The 14,697-nt window shown below is 45.8% G+C and overlaps 1 protein-coding gene across 1 annotated transcript in view; it reads left to right on the forward strand.

Moving 5' to 3' along the window:
- WNT3 (Wnt family member 3) overlaps positions 1 to 14,697 on the forward strand; it is a 45,657-nt gene that overhangs the window by 19,558 nt on the left and 11,402 nt on the right. Inside the window, exon 2 of the mRNA XM_081838155.1 lies at positions 13,287 to 13,528. Within this exon, the coding sequence (XP_081694281.1) occupies positions 13,287 to 13,528 (242 nt within the window). The remainder of the gene's footprint in view (positions 1 to 13,286; positions 13,529 to 14,697) is intronic.

The following is a 14,697-nucleotide window of genomic DNA, read 5'->3' on the forward strand; positions in this document are numbered from 1 at the left end:
CCAAGACCATATAACACCCGTCCTGAAAGACCTACATTGGCTTCCAGTACGTTTCTGGGCACAATTCAAAGTATTGGTGCTGACCTTTAAAGCCCTAAACTGCCTCGGTCCAGTATACCTGAAGGAGTGTCTCCACCCCCATTGTTCAGCCCAGATGCTGAGGTCCACCTCCAAGGGCTTTCTGGCGGTTCCCTCCCTGCAAGAAGTGAGGTTGCAGGGAATGAGGCAGAGGGTCTTCTCGGTAGTGGCACCCACCCTCATCAGATGTCAAGGAAATAAACAACTATCTGACTTTTAGAAGACATCTGAAGGCAGCCCTGTTTGGGGATGTTTTGATGTTTTATTGTATTTTTAATATTTTGTTGGAAGCTGCCCAGAGTGGCTGGGGAGGCCTGGCCAGATGGGTGGGGTATAAGTAATAAATTATTATTATTATTAGTGTGGGTTGTGTTGATTGCATGCTGATTGCAGCATCTGGGACTGATAATATTTGTACCCCGTCCATCCAACCGGGTTGCCTTAGCCACTCCAGGAGGCATTCAACATAGATAAAAACACCCTAAAAACATTACACATTAAAAAAAAGCTTCTCTACACAGGGCTGCCTTCAGATGTCTTCTAAAGGTTATATCATTACTCATCTCCTTGCCATCAGGGTATAAATATATTATTATTATTATTATTATTATTATTATTATTATTATTATTGCTATTATTTTCATGCTTTTCATATATGAAGGAATGTGCGGCCTACCACCAAATGTAGCAGGGAGATGTAACAACTCCCTTATCCCCTAACCGTTGGCCCTGATGCCCGGGGCTGATGAAAGCTGGAGCCCCACGCTATCTAGAGAGTCCCAGGTTCCCCGCCCTTGTCTGACAAGTTCGGAGGAGAGGGGGGCAGAGAAGGTTGCCTGGTAGCAAGCCTTCCTGAGAGGGAAGGCCCCCTAGATTCCCAAGGAAGCTTGTGGCCTAGGGCTGCAAGCTCAGGAGAGCCTCCATTCGCCACATTTCGATGGTGCCTCCGTCGGCCGCCTGCTCCAGCCATCATCCCTCCCGGCGCAAGCTGCAGACTTCCGTGCAGCTTACATGGTGGGCTGATTCCATTGTGGGATCAGCAGCAGAAACCTCCCGCCCCCACGGACAAGAGGGTATAAGCATCTTCTAATGAGGTAGCCAGGGAAACGGCCCGGTGGGGTTAAAGATGCCTATAATGTCTGCGGTTGCCCTTTCGATAAGGAGCACTCTCAGCAGGGGTGAAAATAAAGGATCACAAGGGGAAAGGCTTTAGAAAATGCCCAAGGCACAAGATGCTCAAATGCCTGTCGGACACTCCCCCTGGCCTGCTTGTCTTATAATGAAAGTGCTCCGAGGTCAGGCTGTGGCAGATGAATGATATGTCCCCGTTTTCAAGTAGGAATGCTTAAGAAATCCCCCCCCCCCATCGCTCTGTCCTCTAAACCACCCAATCTTGTTTCCTGAGGTGCACTAATACACTTGTGACCCACGGTTCTTTGGTATTTCTGGACTTTGTCCAAAGACCACCACCACTTCCGCCGCCTCCTCCTCCTCCTCTTCTTCTTCTTCTTCTTCTTCTTCTTCTTCTTCATAATATATTTATGCCCCAGCCACTCGGGGCAGCTTCTGACACATACAGTATAAAAACATAATAAAAAGTCAAACATTAAAAACTTCCTGACACAGGGCTGCCTTCAGATGTCTTCTAAAAGTTGGGTAGTTCTTTATCTCCTTGATATCTGATGGGAGGGCGTTCCACAGGGCAGGTGCCACTACCAAGAAGGCCCTGTAAATTCATTTCTCACAGTTAAGGAACTGCCAGAAGGCCCTCAGAGCTGGACGTCAGTATCTGAGCTGAATGATGGGGGTGGAGACGCTCCTTCAGGTATACAGGGCCAATTACGTTTAGGGCTTTATAGGTCAATACCAACACTTTGACTTGTGCTCGGAAACATACCGGGAGCCAGTGTAGATTCTTTAGAACTGGTACTATATGGTCCCAGTGGCTGCTCCCAGTCACCATTCTAGCTGCCACATTCTGGTTTAGTTGTAGTTTCTGAGTCACCTTCAAAGCACATTGCCATAGTGTAGTTTGCTGTCGTTTTCGTCTTGTGCATATTTCGTCTTGTGCGTTCCCCCACCCCTTACAGCAGGGGCCAGCAAACATTTTCAGCAGGGGGCCGGTCCACTATCCCTCAGACCTTGTGGGGGGCCGGACTATATGGGGGGGGGGGAAATGAACGAATTCCTATGCCCCACAAATAACCCAGAGATGCAGTTTAAATAAAAGGGCACATTCTGCTCATGTAAAAACACGCTGATTCCCGGACCGTCCGCAGGCTGGATTTAGAAAGCGATTGGGCCGCATCCGGCCCCCGGGGCCTTAGTTTGCCTACCCATGCCTTACAGCTTACTGATAAACACTAATGCATGCACTCATGCTAAAAACCAAAGCACAAAATGATCATATTCCGTTTCTATTTTGCACTGCTTAGAATTACTGGCATTCGTAAATGAGCCATCGCAGTTGAAATGCAAGCCGGTTTCACAGCAATTCAAAAGTAATGCACATAAATTCAACAGCAATTTATAGTAGAGTCAGATCACGTATTTCCCTAAGTGTCACTTAATCTGGTGATGACGAAATCAAGGAATGGTCATTTATGGGTGAACTATCCACTAACATCCTGTCAGATAAACCTTTGTAGTACAGACCGCTAGACTACAAGCAAAGAGAGCGGGAGACTACGTAGTAATAAATTCAGATAACTCAAGTCCTGAGGCAAGCCACATCGTACTAGAGAAAAGCAGGCATTAACCCAGCAAGGTGTTTCTTTACATAAAGTGTTGTATGGATATATTGGCATCCTGGGGCCCTGTCAGATTATAACCTCTGCTGTTTATCCCCACCAGGTAATTGAGGCCCAATTGAGGTCCACCATTTCAAAGTCAATTTAATACTTTCTGATCTCCCAAACCTTTTAGGGGCTTTCACTTTAATGCTCTCTTGTTGCTACTTATATTGATTTTATACATGTTCTATTAATCTTCTCTGTCTTTTAAATAGCCTTGTTTTTACCGCCTCTGTCCGCTGCGTCATTTTATATTGTCGTTTTATCTTTTGTTAAATAGAAAAGCAGCCTGGAGGCACAAGAGACAGGTAGATAATTCAGGGCCAGATGCCAAGGTTGATCTGGGTGAGAAAATTCATTCTAGATCAGCGGTTCTCAACCTATGGGTCCCCAGATGTTGTTGGACTACAACTCCCATCATCCCTGAGCTCTAGCCTTGCTAGCTAGGGGTGATGGGAGTTGTAGTTCAACAACATCTGGAGACCCACAGGTTGAGAAAGGCTGTTCTAGACTATTAAATTTGGAGGTCAGTAAGAACCTGGGTATGAACAATCACCCAACCACTGAGAAAACCGGGGGGCAGGGGGAGAAGGCAAATCTGCAACACCATCCATTGTCCCCAGATGATGTATTCCCCAATGATCCCCAAGGAAGAGGACCATCCCATGATCCCACTGAGGTCCAGTACTGAGGGCCTTCTGGCGGTTCCCTCGCTGCGAGAAGTCAAGTTACAGGGAACCAGGCAGAGGGCCTTCTCGGTAGTGGCGCCCTCCCTGTGGAACACCCTCCCACCAGATGTCAAAGAGAACAACAACTACCAGACTTTTAGAAGACATCTGAAGGCAGTCCTGTTTAAGGAAGCTTTTAATGTTTGATGTATTACAGTATTTTAATTTTTTTTTGGAAGCCGCCCAGAGTAGCTGGGGAAGCCCAGCCAGATGGGCAGGGTATAAATAAATTATGATGATGATGATGATGATGATGATGATGATGGAAAAAGCTCTTCCCAATCCTTTGCTTGGAGGTGGGGGAGGATAGAATACTAGATAACCTTTAGCTAATTTGACCAGTTTACTGAAATCCCCAAAGGTATGTAAGCCTTAAGACTTGATTTGCAGAGATGCATGAATTGCCCAATAGCTCAATGGACCCGTCCCAGCTGAAGGTGCAAATTGCATCTACTGAAGAGCTGGTGTATTTGGGAGATTGAGGCTACACTGATGATGACCATGGTAAGTTTTCTTGCCCTAGCATAACTTGACCATCCAGCTCATCCTGCCAAATGATTAAGGACAATTTTACCACACATCATCAGCTAATGAAGAGTTGGGGGGGTACCTTTGATCCAAAAGACATTGGACTACAAATCCCATCGGCCCTTGCCAGTGGTCAAGGATGATGGGAGTTGTAGTCCAACTACATTTGGAGGGTTGAAGTTTCTCCCGCTGCTGAGTTAATGTATTGGGGAAATGACAGTCCAGATAACCCCCATGTCAGGTGATAGGGACACTCCATTCATGATCCTCAATGGCCACTACTTCCCATATTCAAGTTCCACTACAACACTCCTGTTTTTTTCATCCCTAAGGGTGCTTAGTCCACTCTTCCCTTTCCCTCAGAGCCATACCAAAGATGAAAGGTACAAACATTATTTTATGTACAGTATTGGGGATGGGTTTGGTTCATGTTTAAGATGACTTAAGGCCGTATTTCGAACCAGGAAGCAATTAGTAGATGAAATTGGGAGAGAGTTGGCTTTTCTGTTGGAATAATTTGCTCTATGGTTGTTTCCCTGGATTCCACCCGATTCTGGCATGAGGCAGGCTGTAGTTTGCTGAATTGCAAAGGACTAAATGGTGGAGGATTGGTGGGCCGTGGAGGGATAATCCTTTCGGGCCAGGGGTGGGAGGGATGGAACTAGCTGAATAAAATGCCACCTGTGGTTCATTCCAGCTCTTCAACTCTATGGTGCATAAGCAAAGTGCCAACTATCACCTGAAACAGAGGTTGGCTGCCCTGTAGCATTGCTACCCAACCCTGGAACTGAATAACTAGCCCTAGTTGTACTGGAAAAGAGAAGGCTAATAATAATAATAATAATAATAATAATAATAATAATAATAATAATATAGGATGTTGACAAGTGTAAGGAATGGGGTACAGAGGAGGGGAGCCAAAAGAGGAGGGTTTGAAAAACAGAGAACAGTGTGACAGAGAGCAAATGGTGTTAGGGGCAGGCCTGGAAGAGTTGAATATATACAGTCACAATAATGAATAGGATGGCAAACTTTGATGCATTTATTTGTCAGACAGATCAGCTAATGCTGGCATGGGGAGCCTGTGGCCCTCAAGATCATCCCCCCTGACCATTAGTCATTCTGGTTGACGGGAGTTGAAACCCAACATTTGCACAGACATGCCCCCCCCGCACCCGACGAAAGCATTGGTTGGTTGGTTCATTTTCATTAGGGAGAGTGACTTTTAAATCAGTGGAGTGTCAGCAACAGGCACATTTTTGGAGACAGCTTTTGGTTCTGGTATATTCACAGGGATCGGGGTGGGTGGGAATGCTTAGACAAACTTTCCTTCTAACACAGAGTAACTCAGTCCTAATGTCCCTTTAATGCAGGCTTCCGCAACCTCGGCCCTCCAGATGTTTTGAGACTACAGTTCCCATCACCCCTGACCACCGGTCCTGCTAGCTAGGAATCATGGGAGTTGTAGGCCAAAAACATCTGGAGGGCTGAGTTTGAGGAAGCCAGCAAGCCTCTGGAAACACCCCAAAATACACCAAACTCTCCACCGCAATTGCTCCATGAAAACCTCCTTTCTCAAACTCCAACTCTCCGCAGGCCTCAAAGGTTGGTGCAAAGGCTCTTGGGATTGCACTTGCAAAGGCTTGTGGGATTGCTAAACGTGGTTTTCGTCTTGAAGAGGTGCCGATTATGAAGCACTGGTGATAAGGTTTGAATTTTAAAAGGTTCAAAAAAGGCCAAGAAGCAGATATCTAACTAACAAGAAAAAAAAATCCTTTAATCAGCCAAGAAAGGAAGGAGAAAGGGAGGGAAGGGGACGCCGGGTGTGACCAAAACTAAGAGTCACCTGGGGTGCTGCTAAATTGAACAATTCCGTTGTGCGGCACAGCATCCATGGATTTGCATTTTCAGGGAAGGCAAAGCAGAGTTGTGATAGATGTTTGTGCATGTGAATCTGTAATAAACCGTACTAGGAATACAAGTGAGTGAGAGAACAGTGCTGTTTCTATCCACCCCGCACGCCACCGATATAAAACACTGTTACATATATAACCCTTTTTCCAGTGACATATGGGCCACATATTTGGGGTTACTCCATTTTATCTTCCTATTAACCCTGTGAACTAGGTTCGGCTCAGAGAAAGGGATTTGGCTCAGGCTACCCAGTTAGCTGGTTGGACAGTGTTCTTGAAGCTACCAGCATGAGTTTGACCAAACTGCGGGAGGCAGTGGAAGACAGGAGTGCCTGGTGTGCTCTGGTCCATGGGGTCACAAAGAGTCGGACACAACTAAACGACTAAACAACAACAACCCAGTTAGCTGTGTTGCAGAGTCGAAATGTGATATGTGTCTTCCTGGTCTTTCAGACAGACATGTTGCTGTCTGTCTGAAAGCACCTCACAGCATTGGTATGAGATTAGCCTAGGAAGTAAAAATTGGTAGATTTGTAGATTTCCTGCTGGCAGCAAATAAAGAAAATCTCTTTATTTGGAGGACTGAGGAGGAACTGTGTGGCTGAGTAGATAAGCACCATTCCTTATTTCAGGACAAGATTTTCCAACGAATGTTCAAGAGGCTCAAAAGTTGTCCCCAGCTTATCTTAAAAACAAATCTGGCTGAAGATTTGGAATTTGCCCAAGCCAAGTTGTTTCTTCATGGACTTTGACTGAAGTTCAATTCAGTGCCATGGATTTAAAACAAACTGAGGGCACGCCTGATCTCAAAATCGCAAACATGACTTTGGAAAGATGCTTTTTTTAAAAAAAAAAAATTAAAATGGCAAGGCCTTTGATGTTTGCTTCTGCCTTTCATCCTTTCTTTTGTTCGTCTGTGCTAAAGTTTCATTTAGGACAGAGAGATTCGGGTGCCTTCACCCATCCAGTCTGTTAGCACAAAATGACTACCCGCCACACCCAAAACCTTTTAAAAGAATAGCCTATGAACTGACATGGAGTGCGGTTAAATTGGAAAAGCCCTGGCCAAGTCAGGTTACCACATTGGGGCCCTCAAAATCTCCTGCAGGTGGGCTGCTAAACTCCCAAAACATAGGTTCAGCACCTTCATTGGGATAGCTCCCTGTGCAGGGAGACTGACCGGCCAGCTAGCATTCAATGTTTCCCATTTGTGAAACAAACATTCACAGCTCTCGATTCTCAATAGTGACTTCTTCTAGTATATAACAGTTCATTCAGCAATGCAGACTGGTACAGAACTCACAAGTATGCAATGATCCCTGCCCCAGTGATGTTACAGTATGTAGGTGTACTGGAAGAAGCCAAACTCACCAGTGTCGAAGCAATGATTCTTCAACATCAACTTCATGTTGGGCGGATGCCTGATGATCATCTTCCAAAGCAACTACAGTGGTACCTCGGGTTAAGTATTTAATTCGTTCTGGAGGTTCGTTCTTAACCTGAAACTGTTCTTAACCTGAAGCATCACTTTAGCTAATGGGGCCTCCTGCTGCCGCTGCACTGTCGCTGCACGATTTCTGTTCTCATCCTGAAGCAAAGTTCTTAACCCGAGGTACTAATTCTGGGTTAACGGAGTCTGTAACCTGAAGCGTATGTAATCTGAAGCGTATGTAACCCAAGGTACCACTGTACTCTATTCCGAACTTAAAAATGGAAAGTGCAATGCCGGTGGTCAACAGAAGAGGTTTAAAGACTCTCTCAAGGAAAATCTAGAAAAATGTAGTATAAACACCGACAACTTGGAAGCACCAGCTTGTGAGCGCTCCAATTGGAGAACAGCCTTTACCAAAGGTCTCATGGGCTTTAAAGATGCTCAAACTCAGGATGAAAGGGAGAAATGTGCTAAGAGGAAGGCACACTTGGCAAGCCCTCACCATGATCAACTCCCATCTGGAAACCTATGTCCCCACTGTGGAAGGTCGTGTGGATCTATAATTGGCCTCCACAGTCACTTACGGACTCACTGTTAAAACCGTGTTCATGAAAGACAATCCTACTCAGCTACGAATGGTCACTGAAGAAGACAGTATGGAACAAGAACAGAAGGACTGCCTAATTTTTATACAGTGCCATCGGCATGCATGGCACTTTTATGGGCTAAAGGAAAGCAAGGGAGAGTCAGGTCCCTGACTACCCCAAGGGATTGTACTCTAGATCCGTAGTAGGGAACCTTTCTCAACTCAAGGACCACATTGGCTTTGACTCCAGGAAGACTTGCTCCTTGCCTTGCTGACCCGGCCTGGGATGGTGGGACCTGGACTGACTCCAGCTACAAAAAATTAAGCTGCTGAGAGGACTCTTGTGCTGGGGTATTCTTTAGTGGGTGTTGTTGGGGTTTTTTGCTGCTATTCTTAATATCATTTTTGTACCCTTATTTTTAGATCTTATTATGATTTATGATGAGGGAATCATTCAGTTTGGTTGTGTGCTTTTTGATGAATTTTATTTATTGCTTATGACTACTTTTGTTTGTAATTATGTGAGTCTTTTCCTATTGTAAGCCACCTTGTGTATGGCTTGAGCTATGGGAAGGCGATGTCATTCCCTCGTGGGCAAACGTCCAGGTGTATCCTGACAGTGGATGTGACTGGTAGTGGTTGCAGACTGGGACTGATGGAGCTTGTGGCCTGCAGACAATCCCGAGGGCTGAAAGAGAGTCCTGGAAGGTAGTCTTTGGCCCCAAGCCTGAGGTTCATCCTGCCCCTGGTCTAGATTATGGTAGTTGGAAAGGAGGAGTATAAGAAGATGCTCAAGATTTGTTGCCATGGATTGGCTGGATTCAGAGGAGCGGTGGGAAGAAGAAGAAGAAGAGTTTTGATTTGATATCCTGCTTTATCACTACCCGAAGGAGTCTCAAAGTGGCTAGCATTCTCCTTTCCCTTCCTCCCCCACAACAAACACTCTGTGAGGTGAGTGGGGCTGAGAGACTTCAAAGAAGTGTGACTGGGCCAAGGTCACCCAGCAGCTGCATGTGGAGGAGCGGAGACGCGAACCCGGTTCCCCAGAGGCCCTAGCTGGGAAAATCCCAAGGGAAGAAGGCTCAGATCGAGGGGATTGGTGGTGGGATGATGATGAGTGGTCAGAGGGAGCAGATGGAGAAGACTGGGAGGAGGTGGTGTTGGAAGCTGAAGAGGTAACAGGGTTTAGTAAGCAGGAAGAGGCTGTGGCAGAGGGCAGAAGTGGATAGGAGAAAGGCCATGAGGCAGAGATTAGGCAGGCTGCTGAAGAAACCAGGGGGTCTCCCTCTCCTGCTGTGACTAGCTACCCTCCCGCTGGTTTGCCAGAACCAGAGGAGGTATGAAGAGGGCGCAGCAGAGACAGACAAGGCGTTGGAGCCTCAGATTGCTTGGGAAGGACCTGGGGTGGAGGAGAATTTGGGAGATATGGGAAGGCGGGGGACCTTCAGTCCTTGCAACTGCAAGACCTACTGGGAAGAGTTGCTGTGCTCACTAAGCTTGAGCTCTTTTGTTTCTTTGAATAAAGGGTTAACTTCATTGACACCTTGTGAGTTATTGCTGACCTGCACCTTGTGAAAGGTTCAGCGTAGAGGGCCATCCATTTGGTCAATTCTCCATCCAAGAGGGGCCACACCAAAAGGCTTTGGGCAGGTCACCAAAAAGAGAGAGCAAAAATATACCTGCATGAGCCACAATGTTGGGGACTTTATCAATGGAGAAGAGACATGATAGCTTACAGGCATTGATTGTGTGTGGACAAATATTATGATATTTTCAAAGCATTTATTAAAAATATAGCAGGTTATAAATATATATGTATTAGAATAATAATTTCATTTATATACTTAATAATAATAATAATAATATGCATCTTTTGCTTCTTTTTCATTTTTTTGCTTTATTTTGTTTAACTGAGATATTTTCAACTGAAAAATAGAATAAACTGTTGGTGGCTTTATAGATCTACACCAGCCTCTCAAACTTATTTCCCCCTCAGATTCCTATATTTGCTGTATAGAATGAAGTTCTCAGAATAGTTATCAGTATAATCTGATAGCGTGTCCCCCCCCCCCTGTTTATTAAAATAACAAGCCAATAGATCAAGAAAATGTGGACAAGAATTGAAAACAGCACTTCTATGGTCCAAAACAGCAGCTGGCTGCAATACCATTTTATATTATGGCGAGGCAAATGACCATTGGATTTAAAAAATAAATAAATGTGCATGCTTTCTAAAAAGGAATGGGCCTGAGTTGTGAACAGCCTGAGATCTACAGATAAAGGGCAATGCACAATAATAATAAAGTTTTTAATGGTCAATGTTTTGCTGTGCTTTTAATATTTTGTTGGAAGCTGCCCAGAGTGGCTGGGGCAGTCTAGCCAGTTGGGCAGGATATAAATAATACAACTATTATTATTATTATTATTATTATTATTATTATTATTATTATTACTATTATTATTTGGAAGGAGACTTCGCTTCAGCTAAGCAGTGTGCAGACTTAAAAGCCACTGTTATGACCACAGCCCCTTGAAGTATGCCCAGGAACCAATTGGTAACATAAATTCTTTGAGGACAGGTGTACTCTGGTCCCTATGGCTAGTCCTAGTTAGGCTGCTCAAAGACTGATCCGCCAAAGACTGGATGACATCGATCTACAGCGAAATTATATGCTGGGGGGAGGTGTTTGTTCGCCCCAGAACATTGGTATCACTTTAACTTACTGCGTTCCATCATACCTCTCCTCCCTTTCGACTGTTGCCCATAGACTGGCCTTCACCAAAGCGAGGTTCAACGTTTTTCCCTCCAACGTCCTGAGACATAGATTCTCAAAGGGCCAAGCCCCCGCCACGTGCGAATGTGATAAGGAGACGCCGGAGTCGCTCCAGCACATCATGTTCACTTGCCCCCTGTTCAATGTGCCACGGGCAAATTTGTTGGGATCAATCATACAGAAACTAGAGGGTACCCCACCAAAATTCCACCTTGCCCAAATCTTGCAGGATAAGGATACTCATACGACCCTGAATGTGGCAAGGTTCCTGGTCGCTGTCCTTACCCAAAAGCGACGCCAAGGAGCACTACAAGCTAACTAAGGCGTAGTATGCCATTCTATTTTATAGTATTTTATTGTTATTGTGGTGTTTTAGCGGCTGTTTCCCCCCCCCCCCCACGTGCACAAGCTGTTATTTATGTGTTGTTTTTACCTGTATGGGCCTATGGCCGTAATAAATATTGTTTGTTTGTTTGTTTGTCCTAGTTAGGATGGGAGTCTAGCTCAGGGGTCAGCAAACTTTTTCAGCAGGGGGCCGGTCCACTGTCCCTCAGACCTTGGGGGGCAGACTATATTTTTGGGGGGGGATTAATGAATTCCTATGCCCCACAAATAACCCAGAGATCTATTTTAAAGAAAAGGACACATTCTACTCATGTAGAAACACGCTGATTCCTGGACCGTCTGTGGGCCAGATTGAGAAGGCGATTGGGCCAGATCCGGCCCCCGGGCCTTAGTTTGCCTACCCATGGTCTAGCTTTGTGTAACCTTCAAAAGGCAGCTTCCACGTAGAACCAGCCTTGTACGTAGAATCTAATCCCAGCATTGGACGTTCCCAGAAAATACAAGCAGGGTGCTAACACCGCACCCTTCATCATCTCCACGCAATGCCTCTCCGGGGGGATAAATTTGCAGAGGAACCTGGGCTCTCCCCAAGGTCACAGCTGCCGCTTCCTGGAAAGCAGGCCGGCTTCTACCACAGCAAAGGAAAACGGTTCTGCTGCCAAGTTAGCAAAAAAAGATTCTGAATGACAAGACTTGAGCACCCTGAAAGAAAACAAGGGCTTTGATCTTTGCACCGCAGCTTAATGCAGCACGGTAAGAAGATAATGAGGTGATATAATTGCCTGTGTGCTTTCGTGGCATGCAGCACTTCCCCAGTCTTAATGAGGGATTGAGGCAGTGCGGTTCAGCAGAGCATCAGGCTCAGGTTCGAGTCCTACCCAGGTCATGAACGTGCAGGGTCATTTCAGGGATAAACTGCAGGTTCTCCGTCTGAGTTCTCCCAAATCTATAAAATGGAAATGGAAATATAACAAGGTTGTCTTAGGTGTATTAAGGAAACGTTGTTTATCCTGGGATTCAGGAGGTGACGGTCCTGTGATCGCTCTCTGTGTACCACAATTGTAAACATGGGAAAAGACTCAGGAGAGAACTATGCAAATTGATAAAGGGTAGAAGAAAAACAGTATGTTTTATGTTGGAATCATGACTTCACTGTGCTGGGATGTCGCTCGCTCAACATTTATATTTCTTCCTTTCTTCCCTCCTATCACTTCTGCAAGGACTTTGGACTAATCCCTTAATCCTTGTTCCCAATTGTAGCAAAGTTTAAGTGCTTGTAGATGCAATTGCTCATATCCATCCCTTGCTACCCTTTCTTTCTTTCTTTCTTTCTTTCTTTCTTTCTTTCTTTCTTTCTTTCTTTCTTTCTTTCCCTCTCCCTCCCGAATTCCCTCATTGTTAATTTTAGACTGCAATATCTTTAGGGGCAGAGACAGTTCTCAATTTGATTTGGAAACGTTGATAAACTGCCATGCACAATGAATGATAGTAAGAAAGACCGAATGAACTGGTTATATTTACCCCCGAGAAAAATGCTGAAGAAAGACAGGATGGGTTTGCATTGTTTTCAAACATCTGAAAGATTTTCAGAAAACAGAGTGGAGTCGGGTGGACCTTTGGTTCAGAACATTTCACATAGCTCTCTTGGGAGCAGGTTCAATAGGCAGATGTCAGGATTGTTTACAATACATGATATCCTGCCCCGGGGCAGCCCTTTGACTAGCTATGACTTTAAATATCCCAAGGCAACCCTGGTCTCCCAGAACCAGAAGAGGCATGAAAAGGGCAGAGCCGAGGTTGGCTTCAGGCATAGTCTCAGATTGCTTGGGGGAAACCCTGGAGAGGAGGGGGCTTAGGCAGCCCTGGGGAGGTCTCAGCAACCTCTTCATAGGGGGCAAGACCTGCCGGAGAAGAGTTGCTGTGATCCTTAGGCCTGACAGATCCTCCTGTGCAGATCCTGATTTTGCGAATGAAAAGTTAACTCTCATTTGCAGGGTGTGATTGACTGCTGGCTCCTGACAGTCCGCCACTGGGTGGAAGAGTCAGGGCGGGCATGCAAAGTGCCCGATGCCCTTTCAAGCAGGGGGTTGTATATGTTCTCCTTTTGCAGGTCCCTCGCATTAGGCCAGCAATATACCTCGTTGGGCTCCCAGCCGATCCTGTGCGGTTCCATTCCTGGCTTAGTGCCCAAGCAGCTCCGGTTCTGCCGCAACTACATCGAGATCATGCCCAGCGTGGCCGAGGGCGTGAAGCTAGGAATCCAGGAATGCCAGCACCAGTTCCGGGGGCGGCGTTGGAACTGCACCACCATCGACGACAGCTTGGCCATTTTCGGGCCTGTTCTCGATAAAGGTACAGCACAAGCCGGGTTGGAGGAGGGGCACCCATAGCTTGCCAGTAGTGGACCACATTTTATTCATTATTATGCATTGCTTCCCCCACTTTTTTTCCTCCTCCCAGGAGCTCAAGGTTCTCCCAGTCCTAATTTATTCCCCTCAACAACCCTGTGAGTTGGCTTAGGCTGAGAGGCATCGACCCAGTGAGCCAAAAGGAGAAGGCAGCTTCACGGTTATCGTATAGAACATGCCAATAACTGGCACGCAGTTTGTGCAAAGCGTGACTTTAAAAGATTTTAATTTTAAAAAATTACAGCTGGATTTCTTTTATTTTTAAATGGTAACAGTTTAAAGGCATTAATGTGGAGCATTGACTTGCAAAATAATGCGTGTGTCACTCTCCTTTTTTTAAAAAAATATGTATGATTTCAACACCAAATTATATGTTGCTGGAAATATATATATACAGCTTTCTTGCAAACAACAGAGGGAGGCTGCATAGGTTGTCCCAGTATAATCATATACTGGGAAGGGAAAAAATGAATTTACTGTAAGTTGCTCAATAAGACAGATCTAAGATCTCACATACAGGTATACTTCACATTCTCTCTGTCTAAGGGCAAGTAAAGGTAAAGGGACCCCTGACCATTAGGTCCAGTCATGGCCGACTCTGGGGTTGCGGCGCTCATCTCGCTTTATTGGCCGAGGGAGCCGGCATACAGCTTCCAGGTCACGTGGCCAGCAGGACTAAGCCGCTTCTGGTGAAACCAGAGCAACGCACAGAAACACCGTTTACCTTCCCGCTGGAGTGGTACCTATTTATCTACTTGCACTTTGACGTGCTTTCAAACTGCTAGGTGGGCAGGAGCAGGGACCGAGCAACAGGAGCTCACCCCGTCGCAGGGATTCGAACCGCCGACCTTCTGATCGGCAAGTCCTAGGCTCTGTGGTTTAACCCACAGCGCCACCCATGTCCCACCTAAGGGCAAGTACAGATTAACAAATTACCAAGCCTGTACACACACACACAGACACCCCCAACAGCACATAGGAGAATGATATAGGCCTTGTGGAACAAAACACACCATCCAGCAATAAGATCTCCTGTGGAATCCCCAATGAATTGAGTGGGAAACTGTGAACGTAACCTACCAGGCCATTGCAAAGTTCTCAGCCATCTCATTG

This window comes from Podarcis erhardii, assembly GCF_964252035.2.
Source record: "Podarcis erhardii genome assembly, chromosome: 13".
Classification (NCBI taxonomy): domain Eukaryota; kingdom Metazoa; phylum Chordata; class Lepidosauria; order Squamata; family Lacertidae; genus Podarcis; species Podarcis erhardii.